This window comes from Manis javanica, chromosome 2 (assembly GCF_040802235.1).
Source record: "Manis javanica isolate MJ-LG chromosome 2, MJ_LKY, whole genome shotgun sequence".
Classification (NCBI taxonomy): Eukaryota; Metazoa; Chordata; class Mammalia; order Pholidota; family Manidae; genus Manis; species Manis javanica.
In genome coordinates, this window is record NC_133157.1 from 171486439 (window position 1) to 171509788 (window position 23350).

General features: G+C 38.1%; 1 protein-coding gene and 1 long non-coding RNA gene across 2 annotated transcripts in view; one reads left to right on the plus strand and one right to left on the minus strand.

The window, feature by feature from the left end:
- The window catches only part of LOC140847950 (uncharacterized), a 40620-nt gene extending 34550 nt beyond the window's left edge, over positions 1 to 6070 (minus strand). The window contains exon 1 of the long non-coding RNA XR_012128298.1: positions 5983 to 6070. This is a non-coding gene — a long non-coding RNA (uncharacterized lncRNA). The remainder of the gene's footprint in view (positions 1 to 5982) is intronic.
- Positions 5918 to 21637, plus strand: LOC108401866 (carbonic anhydrase 2). The gene is made up of 7 exons (XM_036998260.2): positions 5918 to 6090; positions 7179 to 7376; positions 14306 to 14424; positions 14922 to 15014; positions 16049 to 16111; positions 17896 to 18051; positions 20865 to 21637. The coding sequence occupies exons 1-7, from the start codon at positions 6057 to 6059 to the stop codon at positions 20982 to 20984; spliced, it is 783 nt and encodes a 260-aa protein (XP_036854155.1). The 5' UTR covers positions 5918 to 6056; the 3' UTR covers positions 20985 to 21637.
- The last annotated feature ends 1713 nt before the right edge of the window (positions 21638 to 23350 follow it).

The window sequence follows — 23350 nt, forward strand, 5'->3', positions numbered from 1 at the left end:
AATCTCAAGGTACAGGGGCCGAATTTCATTCTTTTCTACCAAATCCAAACAACAAAAGATGAATGAGGGCATGCTATGGGCTCATATGTTGCTGGACACATATGCATCCCTTTTTCAGACCTGTCACAAAAGCATTACCTTATAGGTACTCTTCAGGCGGGGTTTCAGGATCTTGGCACTGTGGACATTCTGGATTGAAGTATTCTTTGTTATAGACATATTGCAGAATGGTGAACACCATGGCTGGATGCTAGCAGCACGCACACTCTTAGCTGTGACCACCAATGTGTCTCTGGACACGTTGCCCCCAACTGAGAACAAATACTTTCAGATGAGGTGGACTTTAATTATTGAATTGAGTATTTCTTGGGGCCACATGTGGCAGCTGTCATGGAACATACAACATTTAAAATGTATAATCTGTATTTCTAGCATAATTGTTCCACTTAATATTTCCATCCCAGTTCTGGGTTGAAATTGAAATTTGGTAACAATGTTTGAATTCTCCAGCTCTTAAAAAGGAAATGGATTTAATTACTTGTAAAAAAGGTTAAATGTTACTAGTTATGAAAAAACAAAGACACATTTAGGAACTAAATTTAAAAGTCTGAATAACAGTTCACTAAGGGAAGTAGAACTCATTAGATGTAGAGTTGGAGCTATTCTTGCTACTTTTATGGTTAGAGGGGGGTTTGGTAGAAAACGTTAAAAATGACCAATGTTGATATAAGTTTCTGTTTTACAGAACAGTATTGCAGACATAATCCTAATGCATTGCTACCCTAACACCAGGAAGCAGGAACCTTTATAAGCTCCTGAAAGGCACTTAGCTGGCTTTCAGTGAGGCATCATCTCAGATAACTAAGAGCTCAAACTTCAGAGTAGGACTACTTGGTTTCACACCTAGCTCCATCACTTCCCAGAGGATACCTGGGGCAAAGTGACAGACATCTATGCCTCAGTGTCCCTGGCTGCAAAATTGGAACTTGGAGGACATTCAGAACTGTGCTTGAAGCATAATTAGTTTTCTGTCTTACTTTTACAAGAGTACAAACTCCAAAAACATTCACTGAGTAAATGTGAAGTTTTTCATCCAAGTTAGAAAATCAAGAAAACCAACTTATTGTTCTTAAAACGGGAAATACTATGATGATAATAATACCATTTATTCTTTTTTAAAAAAGTGTCAGGCCATATCTGGTATCTTCCAGACATCAGCTCTCATCATAATGCTCTGAAGCTAGAATTTTCTCCCAATTTACAAAGTAAGTGAGGTTCAGAGGGATTACTTAGCTTGCTCAAGGAGATGCAGCAAATGAAGTGTCGGAGCCAGAGTATGAACTCAGATATCTTCTTACAAAGTTGATTCCCATCACAGTTCTAGGTTTCTTTACTAAAGTAACAAGAATTCTACTAGCGACTAACAGCATACGAGGAATCATGCTAATGTACATGACTGAATTACATGACTTTTAATCCATTTAACATGCTGAACAGCCCTGGGAACTCTTTATATTTTGGATGTGAAAACTGAGACTTGAGGAGGTGAAATAAATTGCCGAAGTTTATGTAGACGATAAATCCTAGAAGCTGAATCCAAACTCACAAACCTGGGTTCATGGCATCTGTATGATACTGCCTCCCAGCCTATAGTTGAAGAATGTCAAAGGGATTGGATGCCAGCAGGAAAGCCAGAGCCAGGATTAAACTGACCTTGTATGTTAGGAAAAGAAGTTTGGGTCTTTTTTTGTGATAGGTCACTGTCAGAGGTCAGAGACAGCAAGAAGCATTCTGGGAACTTCTACCAATTTCCTCCTCTGTAAACTGAGGAATCTTGGACCATAGAACACTAAACTCCTTTTTGCTCCAAAACAGTATATTGTTGCAGTTTGTATCATTCCTTACAACCACCCAGTGGCTTCCCTGTAAAGTTAGCATAAAATCCTTCCCTTGTATCATGGTCTGCAAGACTCTGCCGGCTGTAGCCCCTGCCTGACTCTGACTTCACCTATTTGTCGTAGAATGCTCCAGTCACAGCTTTTCTGTTCTAGAAATGTCTTTTATCATGACCTTTACATTTACTGTTCTCTTTGCATGAAGTATTCTTCCCCAGACCTTCCCTTAGCGGCTCCTGAAAGGTCACTCCCTTTAGTAGGCCTTGCAGAAGCATTGCCTCCTCATATCCTCTCCCTCATATGCTCTCCTTCATTCCTGTTTTATTTTCTTCATGTTAATTACCACAGTCGGGAATTCATGCTTATTCATGGATTGTATTCCACCCACCCATCCCCAGCTGAGCTCCATGAGAGCAGGGATCCTGTGGATCTGGTTCATGGTTGTAGCCCCTGTTCTGATGCTGGGCTCCTAGTAGTACTTGATAGATTTGTTGAATGAATGCATGAATGGGTGGATGACTACAGCTTTTACTATAGTACCCGAAAACTAGTAAGCACATAAGAGCTCAAAAAACATATAATGGTAATAATGGAAACTAACACTTATCAAGCTCCAATTATTGGCACTGTACTAAATTCTTTACAGGAATTATCTCCTTTAGTCATCACCCAACTCTATGAAGTAGGAATTATTATCATTGTAGCTTTACAGATGAGGAAACCAAATCTTTGCAGAATCAAGCAATTCACCCAGGGATGGAGAGCCAGGAAATTAGTCCAGATTCAAAACCAAGTTTAATTTCAGCACAATCTTATTTGTTCAATGGTTGGCTTCTGTAAAGAGAGACTGCTATTACCTTCATTCGGATTAGTGACTATGTAATGAACAAGAGCATTACTTGGATAGTTACTACTTGTGTGCTAGGGCTCAGGCTAGGTAAAGGTGATCAGAACTCAAGATTCAGAGGAGAATAATGTGACAGTTCCCACTGATACAGGATACAGGGGGCTCAGTTTAATAAGAAAAACAAATACTGAAGTGTGCTATCATGGATATCCATCATCCAAACACTCTTCCCTTCCCCCACAAGAAACCATGTGCTGCTGGAGGCTTTCTTCCTACTTGTTCCCTTGACCCATGCCCAGGTATTTTACATTCATTAGATTATATTCTAACTGTTTAGCACTGTCAAGGAAGAACTGAAGAGCCATCATTTACTGAGTGCCTTTTTGTAGCAGGTGATTTATATATAGTCACTAATTGTAAAGACCATAACCCTGAGGTGGGTGTCATTATTTTTACTTCACAAATGAGCAGCTAACAGATTATTGGGGTGGTGAATTACAATTTGATGATTACAATACAGTGTCTGATTAGAATGTGATCTCACAAATACTAGAATAGAGGGATTTGTGTGCAAAGACTTATGGGAGCCCTGAGAAGGGATTGGCTCTTAGTTTTCATAGATATTTTCTTTAATACTTATGTTCTAACAAACATAAGACTATCTGGTTTTTCATTATCATATTAGTTTTATAGTTAAAAATTTGTGAACCATGTATATCTCACTTTGCAAAATATATTAATATCTTTATTTTGGGGGGAAAGCAAATACTTTTCCATTTCATTTTATATTTTTAGCAAAATTAATATGTGAGAAGCATTGAAAAATTATAATAAACACAGACTTCTCAATTTTTACATTATGTTTTCCTGGTAGATAGCCTGACATTATACTTTTCTTCAGGTACAGTATAGTTTCATTGTTTAGAATTATTCTTTAATGACTGCTAGTCTGTCCCTCTAGTAAAAATACAGATACATGATAATTATTATTTTTATCCTGAAAATCTAATATTAGAGTAGTTGTTTGACATAACTGAATCACAACCACCTGCTAAACGTGTCCTCAGTAAAATAAAGTTAGATTCTGAATGATTAAGGTGAAGGTATAAGTCATCTTCATTAAAACAAACAGGCAAAAAACTGGACAGATATAAATGTTAAGACATGACTGTAGTACAAAAAAGTTAATAAAAAACACTCGATCTCTGCTGAGCATCTAAAGATGAGCCACTTTCTGCCTGTAGTGAGCATGTGGCATTCTCCCCAACAGCAGCTCTGTGGGGAGGGCCTGTTGCACTGAGAATTATTTCATTTTCTTGAAGTAAGAAAGAAAAGTCAAATAATAAGAAACTCAATTAATAAGACTTGATTTGGTGAATTGCAGTTCGGTAGTGTTTGAAGTTTTAGAGATATTTGCTCCTATTATCTCCATGTCAGTAAAGCCACAATCCAGGTTCACAGGAAAGGACAAGGAGCCCAGCTAATCTAATAGCCTGGCTACCTTCACAGAATCTTTAGGACCCACTTTACATTCATGGACTTTGTACTCTTAGCACTTATCAACTATATCCCCAGGGCCTAGTGAAGAATCTCATTGCAACTGAAGGCCCTCTCCTTCTCAGTTAAGTAGATACTTGAAAATTATGCAAGAATCAAAATTATTCCACTAGGTCCCATGAAAGACTATGCAGTTACAGAAGTACAAATGAAAGGTTCTTCTTAACTACAAACTACATCTGGGATGGTCCTATATACACTGTTATGCTTCATCCTTTTACCTGTAAAGTAATATCATATTAAGGTTGATATAATTGCATAAACTTGTATCCTACTTTCCCATTTTTAACCCAAATACTATGGTCTCAAAGATCATAGAGATCCAAAAGACAGAAAATCCTCCTCCCCAATTTGTGGCAAAGTCCCTTGAAGAAAATGAATTCTATCCCTAACTCAAAATCTCTTACCTATCTACTAGATATAGAAAGGACAGTACCTCAGGCCCACAACATTTTTAGATGTTCAAGAAAATGTTTTCCTTTAAAATCAGAAGAAAAAAAAATGAACATTTAGGTCAAAGAAAATGTTTAAATATGTAACATTAAGATGGTAATCAATACAGCTGTAAATATGCATGCGGGCTTATGAAGAAGGAGGCCCAAGGAAGTCATAATACTGTGGCTTTCCCAAGTACATAATATTTTGACTTTCCTCAAAACTGTACTCTCTTACATTTTTTAAAATTATTTCTTAGGTATACCAGATGCCACATTTCCTTTGTCAGCCAGGGAAAAATCTCACTTTGCAAGAAATTATTTTACCAGGTTCCTCTCATCAAATCCCCTGATTTTTTAGACGTTTGGGGACGAAGTTTTAAGTCAGTATGTACTCATCTAGGAAGTTTCTCCCCCAAGGGCAATTTTTTAAAGAGAATAAAGATGGTGGGAGGAGAATGAGCACTTCGTGTGACACCCTGACAGCTTGCAAGGGGACGCAATTTCCCGTGCTCGCCTCCGTTGAGTACCTCGGGCCCAGCGGCTATCCCATCGCCTTCTCGCTTTATTCTGCTGCCGTCCAGTAGGCGGCGCGTGGCTCTAACACCCGAAGCTGCCGGCTTCCCAGCGCCTCAAGGACCGTATCCCTATTTGCCCCAAGGTCATAGCTCCTAACCGCACTCGCCAGACCGGGGCGGAGGACGCCACGGAGTAAGCCTGCGGGTCTCGAGACCGCGGTGCGGGTGGGCCCGAAGGGGCGGGGCAGCAGGGCTTGGGGTGCGATCACAATGGGGAAAGGGGTCGAAAGGCTCCGGGGGCCCGGGTCCCGAGCATTCAGCGCCGCCGCCAGACTCCGCGCCCAGGAGGGGGATGGGGTTCGCATAGACGTTCCGCAGGCGGCGTCCGATCCAGGAGCCGGCAGCCGCCGCCACCCCCGCCATCGCTCGCGCCGAGAGCTCGGAGTCGTGTTGCCTGCCCAGGGACTCGGGACCCGGGCTGCCGGCCGAGGGGAGCAGGGCGGCAGGAGAGGAGCTCCTGAGCCCAGCCGAGCGCCCGCCGAGGGAACGTTCTCCCCGCCCCCCGGAGCCCGGCCCGCCCGGCCCGCCCCGAGCACCGGGCGATCACCTCCACCCATCTCCTCCCCGCTGCGTCGCCCGGGTCCACCCGGGGTCTCCTCCCCCGGGACGCCCCCGAGCACGAAATTGGCGGGAGCCTATAAAAGCTGGTGACAGCGCGATTGCGGACAAACCGTGCAGGCGTCGGAACCGCCTCTGGACCAGCGCCAATTCCTGCCCTGCTCGGAACCGCGGCGCGACCACGACCATGTCCCATCATTGGGGGTACGGCAAGCACAACGGTGAGTGCGCGCGGCGGGCGGCCGCGGCCGGGATCCCGGCGGGGCCCCGCAGCGCCCGCACCTGCGGTTTAAGCGGCGCCCGAACACCCGAGGCTCAGGTGCCTGCCCGGCGCCTGCCCCTCCCGCCGCTCCCCGGCCCGGGGATGCCCCCATCGTCCATACTCCGGGACACTGTCCAGGAATCCCCGTGTCCGGAGGCGCGCAGAGCCCGAGGGAGGGGCGCCCTCAGCCGCAGAACGCGAGGACAGTCCCTCCGAGCCGGGGACCTTCCCAGCCGGCCCGAGGAGGAAGCAAGGAAGCGTTGTAACGGAAAATTTTAGTTCGTTGATCTCAGAGAAGTTGGGAGACCCCCTTTCTCTCCCCCCCCACATTCATCCTCAGCACCACCTGTGGCTAAGGCGCTCTACGCGTACTTTCCCGGGGCATTTTCGTGGTACGGTTTGAATTCATTGCGCTCACTGCTGAATTTGCCTTTTATCTCTGGACTTAAACGTTAGGGGGTCACCAGGAACCAACCGGGCCGTATAATGGCTCCGGAGCCAGCAGATGCAGGGGAAGATGTGTCTGGCACATGTCACCTATCTTTGGAGATTTGGGGTTTCCCAAGTAGTGAGGATCTTGACCATTAAAGGAGTGCAGGGCGCGAGTAGGAGCAGTGACTCTGCTCCTACACCCAGTATGAGGACGTGAGGGAGGAATCCGGACCTGACTGATGTCTTAAGTGAGCTTGCGTATCCCACATCCCAACCACAGCCACTGACGTTAGTGTCTGCGCAATTTCAGTTGCTGGATTTCAAGAAAATGAGCATAAAAATAGCTAATATTTATGTGGTGTTCATTATTTGTTTTAAACTTTTTTCATGTATTGATTCCAGTTCCCACAACAACCTGCATGAGGTACATGTTACTGTAACCCCATATAAATAAGGGAACTGAGGCACAAATTATTTTCTCAAAGTTCATTCATCTCAGTGGTGCTGCCAAAACTGGAATGGAGCACGTTGACTCCAGAATCGATGCCCCTTTCTAGGGGTCTAGGTATGCCCTTCCACGCATGGGGGCATTCACGCAGCTCTTGTCAACCCTAGGACCGGAGAACTGGCATAAGGACTTCCCCATCGCTAAAGGAGAGCGCCAGTCTCCTATTGATATTGACAGCAAAGCCGCCAATTATGACCCTTCCCTGAAGCCTCTGCACATTTCCTACCAGCAAGCAGCTTCTCGGAGAATCATCAACAATGGTCACTCTTTCAACGTGGAATTTGATGACTCCCAGAACAAAGCAGGTCAGAATTTAAAATATAACTTGTGTCTTTTTAGCCAGTAGCTGTTTCCTCAGCTTATTGGGAGGAATCGTGAGAGCAGAGGCAGGAACCCTCCTGACACCAGGTACAGTTTGTCTCAGTACTTAGATGCCACTCTGGTGATGTTCAGCAGGACCCAGGCTCTGAGAAGTAGGCTAAGTACTTTGAAGTGGCCTGGAGCTGTGTCTCTCCTGTAAAATTCCTGGTGTCTATGTAGGACATTGAATAACTGTGATATGGCTGTGAAAAGTCACAAAACGCAAAGTCCCCTGGCAATAAGGAGCAGCAAGAGGAGATATGCAAAAACTGAACTTTGAAGGTTCTTTCTGAAATATTTCTTCCAAAATTGATGCCTATCCACAAAAAGTGCATCTTAGTGAGTTCTAGGTAGCAGTAAGAAGGGTGATGAAAACCTGACAATTTAAAATACTGAATTCTTGGAAACACTGTATTTATGAATATTTTCTTGGCATGGGGCTCATTAATAAAGGTGGCAGTGTATCTTGGTATTTTTCCAAAAGTTCATTCCACAAATGAAGATGTTTTAGAGCTGGTGGGCATACCTGGCCCACTACTGACAAGACCAATTACCCCAATTTATTTCTAGTAGAGTTGTTTGCAGCAGGCTTATTGAAAGTTTCTTTTTTTTTGATTTAGAAAGAGGAGAACAGCCCCAATCAGACATAGTAGCAGCCTTCTTTGCCGGCTGGCTGATTTAATTGTCAGTGCCCTATTTTCCTGAGTGCTGTCCTCTGAAGGTCATTGAGTGAATAGTGCTGCAAACACGCATGGTGGTGGCATTGGAGTTGGTGGTGGGGGAGACATTGGGGCAAAATGAGAAAAGATAGAGATAGAGAAAAAACATTAATAATGCCATCAAAATTTTGGTGTCATGACTTAAATGGTACTAATATATTACATAATATGTAATTATAGCCATTACAGTCAAGTTGTCTGTTGTATCCAGTGTATTCAGTCCAGTTCGTTAAAAATTCTTCCCTCTTCCCCATTTTTATAAATTTGTTGACACTTTGCTTTCTGAAACACTGATTCTAGAAGACAATTTGATGGAGGATAATGTGGAGATCATCTGAGAAATGTTTTCAACCTGCTTTTGCCTGGTGTGCACCTTACCGTAACACACAACACACACACACACATATATACTTGCCTGCATGCACAAATGTGTACACATTCTGGCATAGTACCATAACTTACTAGATTTTAATTATTAGAGTTAGTAGACGATGTTCATAGATGACACTCCTTCAGTGATTCTGCACATGGACTTCCCAGGCACACCTCCCACTCTGGGGAAACAGTGCTCAAATGATTAAGTTAAATATAAGAAAAACAATTTCTTTCCTTCATGTAAAGAATACCATATATTTTAGATTATAATACTACCAAGAATAATGGGCAGTGTTATTCATATAGAAAGGATGCTATAAAATTTGTTTACTTATTTAGAAACTAAAAGAAGTGAACTACTTTAGTCTGTAGCTGTTCCATTTTTTTTTAAAGAGACACAATGTATGCTTCAATGTTACCAATGAAATAATTGTTTCCAATGGGTATGATGTCAGCCAGTTATATACTTCCTTGGGTGCTGCATGGAAATTGGGTCCTTAAAGTCTTTTTTGGAACAAAGAAACGTATGTCTAACACACAGAACCAAATCAGGTAACTTCTTATATTTCTGAAAGAATTGATCATGAAATGAATTGTTAAAGTGGATTTCAGTATTTAGTCTGGCAACTATGAACATAGGGGTCAGACAGACTTGGATTCAAGTTCCAGCTCGTCCGCTAAGTAGTTCAGTTGCCTGGGAACAACAGTAACTTAACCTAAATTTTAGTTTTTTAAATGGTAGAATTGGAGTAACAGTAATATCTCCCAAAGAGGAAGGATTAAATAGAACAGTAGAAATAGATGCTGACAGTGACTTTGGTTAAGTGCAACAGGGAAGTATTCCAAGAACTATGGAAACAAGAGGCTTAAGGAGTCAGCCTGAGTAAGTCAGCAAGGACTTTCCAGGGTAAATAAAGCTTATGCTGAGGCTTGAAGGATTTTGGTGTCTTGGAGGAGACGCCAGGCAAAGGGAAGTAGGAAAGACCAGGGGTCTTAAAGAGAGAACAGTATGTGCTCTAGACAGGCCAGGGGTGCAGTAAAAACTGGGAGGGAGAGAAGTGCCTGTTGGAAAGATTTGCTTTCTTTTACATATGAAAGATCCCCCTGTAATTTTGGCCATTTTCAGTTGTTTTGGTTAAACAAGGAGACACTTTTTTTCTAGGATGCAGACTATATTAAAATGTTGTTATTAGGGGAAAATGCATCTACAGAATAAAACAAACAATCATACCATGCAGAGAAACACCCTTTAGATTGTTTTATTTTTTTTTAAAGAATCCTAGACTAGACTCACAAGTTAGAACAAATGGTAGAGATACTCTGTTCAAACCCATTTAAAATAAACATGGAGAAACAGAATGCTAAAGAGTTTACGTAACTTTCTAGTTGGCTCCTTCCTGGTTTGTTGGAGTTGGGCTAAGTGATAATCACTTGCAAACAGAAGCTGAATAAGAATCTTTATAAATGATAACCGTAGTTAATAATTTAGTGTGTACATACCATGTTTTACAAAATCAATATGCTTTTCCACACACTTAAGTCTAAAAAGTAAATTTTCATTTTGGTCACTCTTTTTAAAAGAATTGACACATCTCTTTTATTAGGAATTATTTTTATGGTGTTAACATTTTTAGGTGTCCTTTACCTCCTGTTTTCTACATTTAAACACTTCAGTTTATTAATTTTTTTTTCCTCCATGAGATTTCAGCTTTCTAGAAATTCTCATAGGTTTAGATTTTCAAACGTATGTTACCTTATACTCAAACTGAAGTACTTGGGTATCAGGAACTGAGCTGGTAGAACTTAGTGCTATATTTAAGCTCAAGAGAATTATTTTTAAATGTGGAGTTAATAGACTTTAACTAGAAATGTGGATTAAAGCTTTTATCAATCTTCTAAATTCCTTTAAAAATAAACCACCTTAAATTAATGAAAAGTTGCTAATCCTGTTAGATTATTATTATTATTATTATTATTATTATTATTATTATTATTATTGCAAAATAACTCTCTCTGCTTGAGATCTTTTATTACTAGCTTTATCTGGGAGAAAAGAATAGTACTCAAATGATTAACTCCTGCTAACTTATTAACTTGTATTAATGAGTTTAAAACTCTCCTGCTTAATTGCAAAGTTAGAGGCAAACATCATTGAAAAGCGAGTGCCTGAATCATTGGACAATATATGACCTCTCATATCATTTCTGTGTTTTAGAAATTGGAATATTTTTATCTGTTTATGTTATTATAAGATAAAAGAAGGAAGGAAGCTGAGTTTACCTGTGGTCCTTTTAAGCAGACCCTTGTGTGTGTTGTGTAGGGGATCTTCACACATTAGTCCTGCTCAATTGGCAGAGACTTGCTTTTGAAGCTTTTATCCAATCATAAAGTAAAAGGAAACATAACAACAAATGAAAGGACTTGTTATGCATACTGCTCATACGTGAGCTTAGAACCTTGAGTATCTATAAAACTGACCAATGTATTCCAAGCAGTATATTTAATTATGTTCATGTTAATATTCTTTTTTCACCCTCATGATTTCCATATACCTGAAATTAAAAACTTCTGTTCTCTTGAATTTTAATTGTGTTTACTCCAGTAAAAAATGACAGCTAAATATCTACTTTAAAAGAAGTGGAATGTGGGCATAATTTCCTGAGATATTCACATTCTTAACTTTAGTATATAAACACCAGTATTATATATTGCTGCCAAAAAAGCAAAACAGGGATAATGATTTAATAATTTTCAGATTATTCATAGTGAAGATTGTTCACTGGCTGGAAATTCTGTTTTTTTTAGTTGACTTATTCATTTACTTCAGTAATAGGAAATCCCTTATATTTTAGTTTCAAACTAAAGATTATTGGGAATAGTTTATTTATATTTTGGATTTAAGAGAGAGATCAACATTCACTAAGGTCTTTAGTCCATTATTTGGATATATCTTATGTTAAGTAGTAATCAAGTGATTAGGAAGAAAAATTCAAAAATTGAACTCTCCATTTTAATTTGTATAGGAATTTTGATTTGCTCCAGTGTTACTGGAGTGAAATCTTAATTTTCCCAAGTAACATAATTTACATAATTTTCTTAAGTAATATGGATGGGAAAAGATTATCCTATAATATATTTTGTGCTTATTTTGTGCTTTATATATACAGCATGTATAACTATATATCTATATATATATATATAGATATATATATATAGTATGTATAACTGATGGCATCAGATTTTGAAAATTAAGATCAGTTAGAGCTCTTGTTGGTACTGAGATTTGGGTTTAAATTAAGTTTTGGGAGTCTTGAAAAGGATATCGAATTGGCTCTTTAGAGCTCCACTAACAGGACTAGATTTTACAGAGAAAAAAATGTGCAGTCAGCAATTTTTGCTATTTTTAAAAATTACTTTTTACATTAAACTGGGATAGTTTAGAAAATGGCATTTTGCAGTCAAAAAAAGGAATAAGTAAATAAATAAGTCCATCTAGACTATAGTGGAAACTCCCTCTCTTTCAACCAAATGTTGCCTTTTTTATTTCTCAGATAAAAAGATGTATGCTACCTTTATCAGAGTTTATGGTAATTTATGACTATTATTATAACAATGTTTTCAAGGGACTTCATTGACTAAACACTATGCCAAGAATTTGATAAAAAATAACCAACTAGGTGAAGAGGACCAGAAATGCTGTTGTAGCAACTAAACTGTAAGAATTGAATATCCTTTCCTAATTACAATGGGCTTCTAATCTACATAGCAGCATAGTTTAATTTTAAAAAGAGCTAAACAGGTGTCTGGTCATAATGAATTAGCACTGAATGTGTTCAGTTGTTGAACACAGAGCATTTCCTTTTTTTTTTTTCAGTATTAGCAAGTCTTGTTTAATAAAAGCTCATACACACTCTTGTCTAATTCTAAATGTTCTAGAAATAACTAAATTGGTATGGAATCTTAATATCTGTAAGGGAGTGAATAAGAAATGGCAATAAGTTAGAATTAATAATGTTATAGATGGCATTTGCTTTTTATGATCAGCCAGTTGGTAGCTTTAAAAAGTTATTAGAAAGGAACTGTTTCAGTATCAGTTTATTTCATAAACATGTATTTTGTCTTAAGGGTATTTCATTATGAAAAAAAAGGGAATTCTCTCATTTTTTAGAAACCCTATTTTGGGGGTGGGGGATAGGCTTATTTCCTTACAGAATTATCAGATTAAAGAAAAATTTTTACCTGAGTTGCTTTTAAGTTTAAAGAGATATGATTTTATCAACATATGTTCAAATTCCTGTTTCTTAGTAGATGTGTAATATAACACCATTTATAATTGGTTTTTTTTTTTCCTCATTCTTTATTTTCCTCCTGGCCTGTTGTAAGGCCAAGCTGTCAACAAGAGGTTGTATCAGGAGCCATAGAAAGGCCCCACCTAAATATCTTCCATTCAGCTTCATTTTTCATTTTGAATAGATGAACGAGTGTTGTTATAATCTCTGCATTTACGTGAAGTTAAGTGAACAAACTTTGTTGTACAGACTTTACCCTTTGGTTTGGCAAAGCCAAAGTGAGTTTCTTTTGGCTCTTTATTTTATGGAATTTTAGACCAAAGCTAATAAAGTACACTTATAGCAAGCTTTAATTCCAGTTCTAGAGAAAAAAAGTTGAAGTAGAACTCAACTAATTTTAAAAGCTTTTAAATACATTGATTAAATCCCATTTACATGTAAGTTAAATAAAAAGTTTTGTGGAAAAAAATCCATTTAAGTTTTTAAAAAATTGGGGAAAAAAACAGTGATTTCTTACTGTTTTAATCCTCTCTTAAAACATAATTTGTGAATTATCTCCAAATAGACTATAATCAAAGAATAGGACTTCTAGTATTGATTCTACTGTATCAAAGTTACATTATTAATACCAGAATAGTGGACTCTTAGGATGATTATTAAGTTCAGAATTTTAAGTTATTGGTGATACCAGAGTACTATGCACTGCATATAGTAAATGATCAAAAATTCTTAATGAAGTGATAAATAATTGCATATATCCACTTTACAGGTGAGAACATTAAGGTGAGAGAAGATCAATAAACAATTTAAGGGGACAAAGCTAGTTAGTCATAGTGACAATCCAAATTCCAAAGAATATGGTAAGCCTATGTACAGAAAATTGGATTTTATACTGTTAGGATCAAGAGAATGTTTATTATTTGTAAGCATTCTTATCCTGGTATGTACGAAATTGTATCAGAGGTGAGCAAAGCATGCTGTGGGACAGTTACAGGCCATGGCAGGAGAGGGGGTCCCACGTTCCCAAGTGTGTGTGGCAGACTAGTGCTGGCAAGCAGCTGCACCCCCATTTCCTCAGTGATTCATGGAGGAATTAATAGCTCCACTTAAGATTTCCTCTCCCTGAACCTGAACCTATCACTCTAAAACACTGAAGAGAATTATCACTGTGCTCATAAAACAGATGGGAAAAACATCGATCCAACACAAGTGAGGGAAAAGAAAAGTTAAAATGATTTTGTTCAGCACTGTAGACTAAACCTGAATCTGGATTTAATTTCACAGTGGAAATGTCGCTACTGGTATAAATTTAGTACTATAAAATAGGATTAAAGACTGTAATACTTAGTAGTGTGTGTGTTTTATGTGCATATGTATGTATGTATTTGAGTGTATATACACACATATACACATACACTCATGCACACATATGCCCATGAGTATACCTGTATGCATATTATATATATATGTATATATATTTTTTAATTTTAGTGCTGGAAGGAGGACCCCTCACTGGCCCTTACAGATTGATTCAGTTTCACTTTCATTGGGGTTCATCTGATGGATTAGGTTCTGAGCATACTGTGGATAAAAAAAGATTTCCTGCAGAGGTGAGGTGTGCTTTCTTTTCTTTCCAGGGAAAAATGTAAATTGGTATTTAGTGTTAATTTCAAAAGCCTAAGTTTGTAAATTCAACTCAAACCAAGTGAGTTGAGGGCCTTTTACAAATGACCTTCACATTTTCTTCTTATAACCTTTATTTGTGATATTAATGCTGCAAAACTTTCTCTACTACCTCCAAGGACCCCATTTGCAAAAAATGTAATGAATTAAAATTCAAGGATCCTTTTTTACTATAAATCCAGAAATAAAATTTGTCTTCCCCCAAAAATAGTTAACTCTTTGTTTTGTAGTTATTGATGAAATCACTTGCTATTATTCCAAATAGTGGCTAATTAGAATTAAAATGAAAGAAAATTTAATTTAAAATTATCCACATTTTCACCCTCTTTAGTAACCTCTACCTGTGAGAAAAAGATCACTGGATAAAATCTGTAGGCTTAATTATGTAAATCATTCATTGTGGGTTTGTCTCCTACTGTTTTAGCTCCACTTGGTTCATTGGAACACCAGATATGGGGATTTTGGAAAAGCTGTGCAACATACTGATGGACTGGCTGTTTTGGGTATTTTTTTGAAGGTTAGTTGATGGCCCAATTCTTTTTTCCCTTGTTTTCAAGAAAGATTAAGAAGACAGAACATTCATAGTGAATAGGACATTCTGCAAAGAGTCTAGATGCCTTTGGCTCCAAAACATTTTCAGGCTTATTTCCCTTTTCTTATCTGGTACTATTGGTAAAGCTGGAGGACAAAAAGGTAGTTGGAAAGGTATTTTTTAGGAACTATTTAGGTGTACATGTGAAGGATGTGTACATGTGAAATGTGAAATGACAAAGAGGTACAATTTGGTTGACTACTAGCTTTTAAAAGAAATTCAACCTCAATCTAGATAGTACTGTTTTATGATAGACAATGCTAAATTAAGATCATGTTTTGGAGGGATGAAGGTCAGTGAGTCAATATTGGAGAATTTCAGGCAACAGTGGGACGTACAGGTTGATCTGCCCTCTAGACCGTTTTAGAGAAAGGTCTGGGCTGGAGATTCATAGGCCCTGACATCATATGCAAAGGTAGAAGCTACAAGTGTACATGAAATCATCCAAGGGAAGCAAGAAGACGGAGATGATAAAGCTTCTGAGCATGCAACTCTAAGAAACTGCAAAATTTAAGGCACTTAAGACAGTGGGAAAGATGCTAATTAGAAGACTAAAAAGGAATAAAAGAGTCAAGGGAGATTCTGGATGCTGGAGGGTGGAAGGAAAGCCAAAGGAGGAGAGAACTTAAAGGAGAAGGGAAATCAATAGTGTAAAATCTTGCAAGAGTGAGGTAAGTATTTGAACAGTGTTCTCTGCCTTGGCAGCTGGAGGTCACTGCTGACATTTGAGATGCTGCTGTTATATTTAAGAGGAACCATAGGAGCAGAAGCAGAGGGAGGTTGTCAGGGAAAGTAGAGAAGTCTATGGTGCCGATATAATCTAACTACGGTTGATTGCATGTAGCAAGTGGTGGATTTTAGTTTACTGTTTGGAGAAATTTTATGATAGAACTATACAAATCAAAACTGGCGCAATACTAACTGGATTACAGTATCTTGTACATTGTGTCTGTCTCTAGATTGGTGGTGCTAAACCAGACCTACAGAAAGTCATTGATGTGCTGGATTCCATTAAAACTAAGGTACTTTGACTTTTCTGCCACCTCAGTAGGGTACCTATGGTCCACATGCCATTGATTTGAGAAAGTTCATTTGATCAAATTGGATAGTCTCAGTTTGATGTGTGGTATTTGGACGAGCAGTTAATAAAGGTAAAATGTTGCTTATTTATTTATTTAACTTTTTGTTATCCAAAAGTTGATCCTATTACTAGTATAATTTTAATAATTTTTTAAGTAGAGTATCATTAATATGTAATCTTATGTTGGTTTCAAATGTATGTCACAGTGGTTCAACAGTATGTGTATTTATTTAATCTTGTATTTAATTTTGCATCTCATCATTTGAACATACACAAGAGTCAGGGAATCCATGATTGTAAGGAGGCTGAAAGACCATCTTGTCAAGTTATTCACTCACTGTGCAGGATGTATTTGTCGAGTACTTACTCCATACCAACCACTTTGTTAACTTAGGAGATATGATGGTGAACATGAAGAATAAGGCCCCGCTTAATGAAGATTCATGTTCTGTGACCTAACTGAGTGCACTCACCCCTGTGTAAGTTCTCCCGACAGCACTTGTTGAGGTCATTGAGCATCTGCTTAAATACTACAATCACCAGTGGCAGCCCTTGCATTATAAGCTTATCTTCAAATTGAAGCAGCACCTATCTTCTGAAATGCTTGGCTATTACTCTTACCTTAACCCCCATGAGTATAAAGAATAAACCTGATCTGAAAACACTAGTTCAAGAAGATACCTGCACCCCCATGTTTATTGTAGTATTATTTACAGTAGCCAAGATATGGAAACAGCCTGAGTGTCCACGAATGGATGAATGGAAATAGAAAATGTGATATATATATAAATGTTATATATATATAATGGAAGATTATGCAACCATGAAAAAGAATGAAAATTTGCCATTTGCAACAACATGGATGGACCTTGAGACATTAGAAATAAGTCAGACAGGGAAAGACAAATACCATATGCTCTCACTTACATGTGGAATCTAAAAACCAAACAAATGAAAACAAAAAATGAGCTTGCAGATACAGAGAACAGATTGGTGGTTATCAGAGGTGGGGTGAGGAGGGGTGGGAGAAATGCGTGAAAGGGGTCAAAAGGCACAGATTTTCAGTTATGAAATGACTTGAGTTGTAGGGATGTAATGTACAATATGGTGACTGTAGTTAATAGTGTATTGTATATTTGAAAGTTGCTGAGTAGATTTTTCAAGTTCTCACCACAAGAAAAAAATTTTGTAACTGCAAATGGTGACTGATGTTGACTAGACTTATTGTGGTGATCATTTCACAATATATACAAATATTAATCATTATGTTGTACACCCTGCAGCTATAATGTTATATGTCAAATGTCTCAATTAAAACAAAGCACAACAAAAAAAACCCTGATTCCTCTTCCACTTGACTCTGTACTGTCTAATAGCCTTTGCCTTCTCCCAAGCTAATTATCTTCAGTTTCCTTCAACTATTCTCATAAGACAATTTTCTCTTTGCAATGACTTGTCACCCTTTTAGTAACTCATTCCTTTTTGCATATAAGGGATTATTTTAGAGGACAAGATGAGAAATGGACGTGTGTAAATAATAGGTTCTCTCGCCGATCTGTATTTCCAAGTCAAATGTGTTCCTGTTAATTTCTTTTTATTTTGTTTTTTGGTGACCCTCTCTGTAAAAAACAAAATTTCTGGCTACCAAAGAATATTTATGTTTCCTCCCTTCTTGCCTTCCTCCTGATCATGTGACATCTGTAACATATATTTGCCTTGTTCCAGGGTCAGAGCGCTGACTTCCCTAACTTTGATCCTCGTGGCCTCCTTCCAGAAAGCTTGGACTACTGGACGTACCCAGGCTCACTGACCACCCCTCCTCTTCTGGAATGCGTGACCTGGATTGTGCTCAAGGAACCCATCAGCGTTAGCAGTGAGCAGGTTGGTTTTCTAGGGAGATGGAGTGTTTAATCCAGGCAGAAGAGCTCAGCCTTTGGAGTCAGACAGACGGGGGGGTTAATCCTCCTCCTGCTGCTTCTAGCTGTGGACCTGGCACCTACAACAGTGCTTAGCAAATAAATAGCATTCAAGAAATACTTGGTGTTATTAACCATAACCTTACGCAGTCTATTCACTCTGTAAACTTGGATAATCGTGGAAATGAAATGAGAAAAGCAGTCACCTACTAAATGCTTTTTTTTGTGAGCTACGAGGAAGCTGAGGCCCAGAGCAAGATTTCATATTCGAGGTTACCTAGGTGTCAGTGATGACTCCCAGCCTCCGGCTCACTCACAAGAGGGCTTCCTGTAATTCTGTGTATTGCAGAATACATTTCTGAAGTCTGACGAAGAGGCATCCCTTGGAGATAAAGGATCTATCAAAACTCACTCCAAGTTGCTGTAGCAGCCTAGATCTGAGACACTTACACTTTCCACACAGTGTAGCTCATGATGTTCAAGTGATTGATGCAGCTTCTGAATCCCTGATGAGTATCCACAGAAGTAGGCACAAGTGAATGCTTCCTAGACCATCTCTTTTGCACATAGGTGAAGTGTAGAAAATGGACATTCATCAGTAGGATCCATAAAAACTTGGATCTTTAATAATTTAAGGAGACAGCCTCAAACTCCTGAAAATTTCAACTATTTAAGTAATGGTAATGTGATTGAAACTTACAAGAACTCCTAACATATTTTAATATTGAAGTTGAAATCATAGAAGTTTAGAGCTGCCATATGTGACAGAGATCATTTCATCCAACATTGTTTTACAGAAAAAGTCTGTGGTACAGAGAAATTGAGGTGCTTTGCACCCAGCTACCTCATGGTAGAATCAAGTCTGACAGCAAGGATTCTATTTCTGCGTTCTCCTTTAGAATATTAACTTCTGAATACTACAATATGTCACATCTTTCTTTAAAGGAAATCTATATCTAGCACTGGAAATTTACTTTTAATGTATCAAAGTGGACCAAGGAAAAATAGTATGCTTGGCTGGTATATGACTTGAAAATTGGCTTTGTAGTCATAACATATTTGAGTAAGCATCTTGAAGGAGTAGCATTAGGAAAGATTATTATGCCCTTTCTTATTTGTAAATGTAGTGTTTGAGTTAGAATTTAAACCATTACAAGTTCTTTGAGATCCACAGCCTTGACATTGAGAGTTATAACAAATGCATTTATTGTGTGTACACACACCAGTAGTACCCACATAGTTGGGGCAATTGAAACTGCTCCATTAATTCCTGTGCACTGAATTTGCCCTTTAGGGCAGGAAGTAGTTTGAAACCAGAAATATATCAACAGGGACACTTCTCATGTCCTGTAACACAGAGTCCAGAGGAAAGGACGTGCTCAGCTCTGTAAGTCAGGGCTCTGGCTCCTCTGCCTTGTGATTCCCCTGGCTCTGCCTTGCCCAATGGGGGTGTCATCCTTGCAAGAAGAATTTGAGCATCACATCCAGACACAAGCACATCCCGAGGAGAAGAGGGACAGCAGGCAAGCCTTTTCTTGAAGTCCCTTAGCAAACCTTTCACATCCGACTGGCTCCTAATTCAGTCCCTAGCAAGGGAATGTGATCACCATGGGAAGTTAAACTTACAGATTTACCCCTCTGAAGCCTGAGGGAGAGTGCAGATGCCTACTAATGAGAAAATATGGGTGATGAAGGCTAAGTAAGCTATATCAATGGATCTGCTACATTCTGTTACTTTTATTTTCTATACTTGGGCTTTGACTCTGTGATGTTAATATGATAAGTCAAGTAGACCAATGTGAAAATGCAATTTAATCTGTGGAGTAGGGAGTAGAAATGGGTCCTACTGGTTTGGTCCAGGAGTTTGATCTGATTGCACTTGATAAACTGATTCTAGTTCTTTCAGATTCCTGGGGTTTTGTTGTAATGAATCAATCCCTAGATATTAGAGATTTCCTTCGCATTGCAATAACAATGGTTGTGTATGTTAACAATAGTCAGCTGGCACAGAAGTTGACTTCATGGGAGATGACTGAGGGAATTTTATTGGACCAAAGAGAACAGGATAAAGGCTATGGATTGATTCATGGGCTGCTACATTATTGTCCAAACCACCTTTCTTCATTTAGATTAAGGCTTCCCTAGGGAAAGGGAAAGTACCACTTTAGCAAAAACAACCCTAGAATCTTACGAGAGTGGTTGAGGGCTGCCTGTGTCACATCACTGGGCCAGAAAACTGAAACAACGTCAAAAGCGCATCAAAATAAGCCAATAACAAGATTTGAAGTCTGTTTGGTCACATTCATTCCTTTGTTTCTATATATTTAAGCAGAGATGCCAGCCACTCACTCACTCATCCATGTGGGTTTGCAGTTTCTGGATCATTTATCTGATTGTATATATGCTGCAGTTTATCTTTTCTAGGGCAGGGACCAAACTTTTATTTGGATCTAGAACTATTATTATTTTACATTTCAGAAGTATTTTATAGGTTTTTGATATTTAATTATGAAATAAAAAGAACAAGCAAGCTCACTGAAAATTTCTTTCCAAGTGACACCAACAATTTTGTTTTTTATGAAATTGATTTGTTGAATTAAAGACATATGCAATCTATATGTGATTGTATATGTATTGGGAGTCAAATTGAATTTTGAATATTGATATGTGGTGCCATGAATATTGGGGAATATACTTTAAGATATAATGCAAGCACATAAGAGAATGCTATTGTGAAACTTGTATTTTTAATTTTTTATCTTTTAATTCATCTTTTAGATATTGAAATTCCGTAACCTTCACTTCAATAAGGAGGGTGATCCTGATGAAGTCATGGTGGACAACTGGCGCCCAGTTCAGCCACTGAAAAACAGACAAATCAAAGCTTCCTTCCAATAAGATGGTCCAGAGCTGTCCAAATAATGGGTTTCCTTTTAGTTAAGCACAAATCTACCTTAGTGAATTGGATCCTGGCTGCTTTGTGTCTGATTCTTAGACCCTTCATCTCTTGCCTGATGTGCTTATTTAAAAAATGTGAAGAGCTAGAGCAATTGCCCAACTTGACAGGAAAGCTTGACTGTGCTTTGCTAATGGTAGTAGCTTTTCTGTAACAAAGAATATAATGAAAGGGTAGGAAAAAAGTACCTTGGTTCTGTTTATAGAACATGGAGTGATGAGAACTTATAATTCACTAAAATGCTACTTTTAAAACATGGGAAAGTAGAATGGTAGAGTGCAAATCCATGTCTTGAGCCATGAAATGTAAATCAGGTGAAAAAGTCATGATTCTATGTAATGTAAATCAAATAAAATAAATGCTCATGATTCCAAGAGATTATATTAAAGATTTAAAAATTCTTATATATTTGTAGCAATGCTATCTTAAATATAAATTATGTTGTATTTTAGTGACTCGAATTACAGATGTAAATCAAGTATTATGTGTAAAATTGTTATAGTTGTGATACAGAGTATATTTCCATTCAAATAATATATCATAACTTAATAAATATTGTATTTTAGATATATTCTCTAATAAAATTTGAAAATTCTCTTTTGGGTTATTTTATGCTGGGCAGTGGGTAATAATGGAAGAGCAAATGTTTATTTTATAATTCATATTACTTAATAATAAGGCATCATAATTAGCTTACTCATAATTGAAGGAGTCTCAATAAAAGGAAAAACGCTGAAGGTCATTTGCTGTTTGCCAAGTGCTGTTTTAAGTGCTTTCTGAATATTCATTCATGTGATCTTCATAAGAACCCTATGAGGATTAATCCTGCAAGGGACAAATGGATTAAATTAAAAGCAGCAAGGGGGAGAAGGGTATACCTATGGAATCAATATATGTTCTTTGGAAATAAAGTTCATTTTATTAAGAAAGGGAATTCAAGTGGTACCCAGAAATAAAAGAGTAATCTAAATCTTAGGTAGGTAAATATAGCTATTACAGATAGGAAGAAAAGTGAATAAATGCAATAAAAATCTTCCACCATTGTGGCTGTTACTGGATTTTAGCTTTGTGCCTAGACCATGACATGAATGTTTGGCTGATGAATTATTCTGGAAAGTGAAGTGTATAACTCAAGTTCTACACTTCAAGGGATAAAAACTCTTTGCTACTTAAGTTAGAAAATTCTCTAAGCTCATTTACATTTTCACCTACTTTCCTAAAGAATTATGAAGAGTTGTAGAAGAAAGATCACATGCTTTGGAGTTTAATGATTTATTTGAAATCTCTCTGATCCTGGAGGTAAAAAGAGGATAATACCCAGGCTTGTCATAATTATATGAGGTAATGTCTGGTATATAGTAGGTGGTCAAAAATAGACACTTTTTTTGGTGATTCTGTTAACTGTAACATCAACTTTAATTTCCTGGCATGAAACTTCTCTAGTTCATTGCTTATTGCTTTAGGTATGGGAGACACAGACAACCTTAAGTGGAATTGTGTATAAACTAAAAGTAAGTGTTCTCCAGGGGAACTGCTGAGGACCTCTCCTAAATATAAAATGAAGAATTTAGTTTGCGCATATTTTTACATATTGGTTTTCATTTATATACTGAACCAGAAACGTGTCAACAACTGAGTTCTATATATAGAGAGATGAATTGTCAGGTACTTGGTATGTAATAGATGGATGACCTCCAAATACTGCAATGAAAACGTGTTTCTCTTGGCTAAAATCAAATTTAATCAGGAGATATTTTTCTTGATTTTTTTTTGGTAAAGTTTTTGTCATATTACTCTAACTTATATTAGTGCTTTTCAAATGTTCCATCGGTATATTACTTAAAGTAGAGAACTATATCCTTAGTACTCAGGCTTCAGGAGGTTTCTTCAGCTTAGGTAGAAAAATCTAGAAGAAATTTAACTTGTGGTTCTTCCCCTTGCTCTCCATTCTCTCTCTGTCCCTGACCCCTATTGCTGTTATAGGGGATACAGAGTGCTTAAATATGTTAACAAAAGGTAGCATCGTTACTTTTAATCTAGTGTTTTTAACCATTTGTTTGATGGAAAGAAACGAGAACTCTAGAGGTTCAGATACTGAAAAGTTTATGCTCCACAAATAGAGAATCACATAGTTTCTTGTATGCGCATGAAACTCTAGGTTCAGGATGGTCCTCCCATGGGATTTAGCGGGAGACTCACAGAACGCTGACTTGAGGCCACAGCCAGCATACCTGGAGGGCGTTACTTTCTGTAGTGCAGCATGATGGCCCCAAAGCTTAAGGACTTTTCCTGCAAGTAGAGAAACCTG

Excerpts from the sequence above, each read along its gene's own strand:
- LOC108401866 (XM_036998260.2), top strand. The coding sequence starts at position 6,057 with ATGTCCCATCATTGGGGGTACGGCAAGCACAACG. Across the intron at positions 6,091-7,178 it reads GGGGTACGGCAAGCACAACG|GACCGGAGAACTGGCATAAG; the intron begins GTGAGTGCGCGC and ends TGTCAACCCTAG. Across the intron at positions 7,377-14,305 it reads TGACTCCCAGAACAAAGCAG|TGCTGGAAGGAGGACCCCTC; the intron begins GTCAGAATTTAA and ends TTTTAATTTTAG.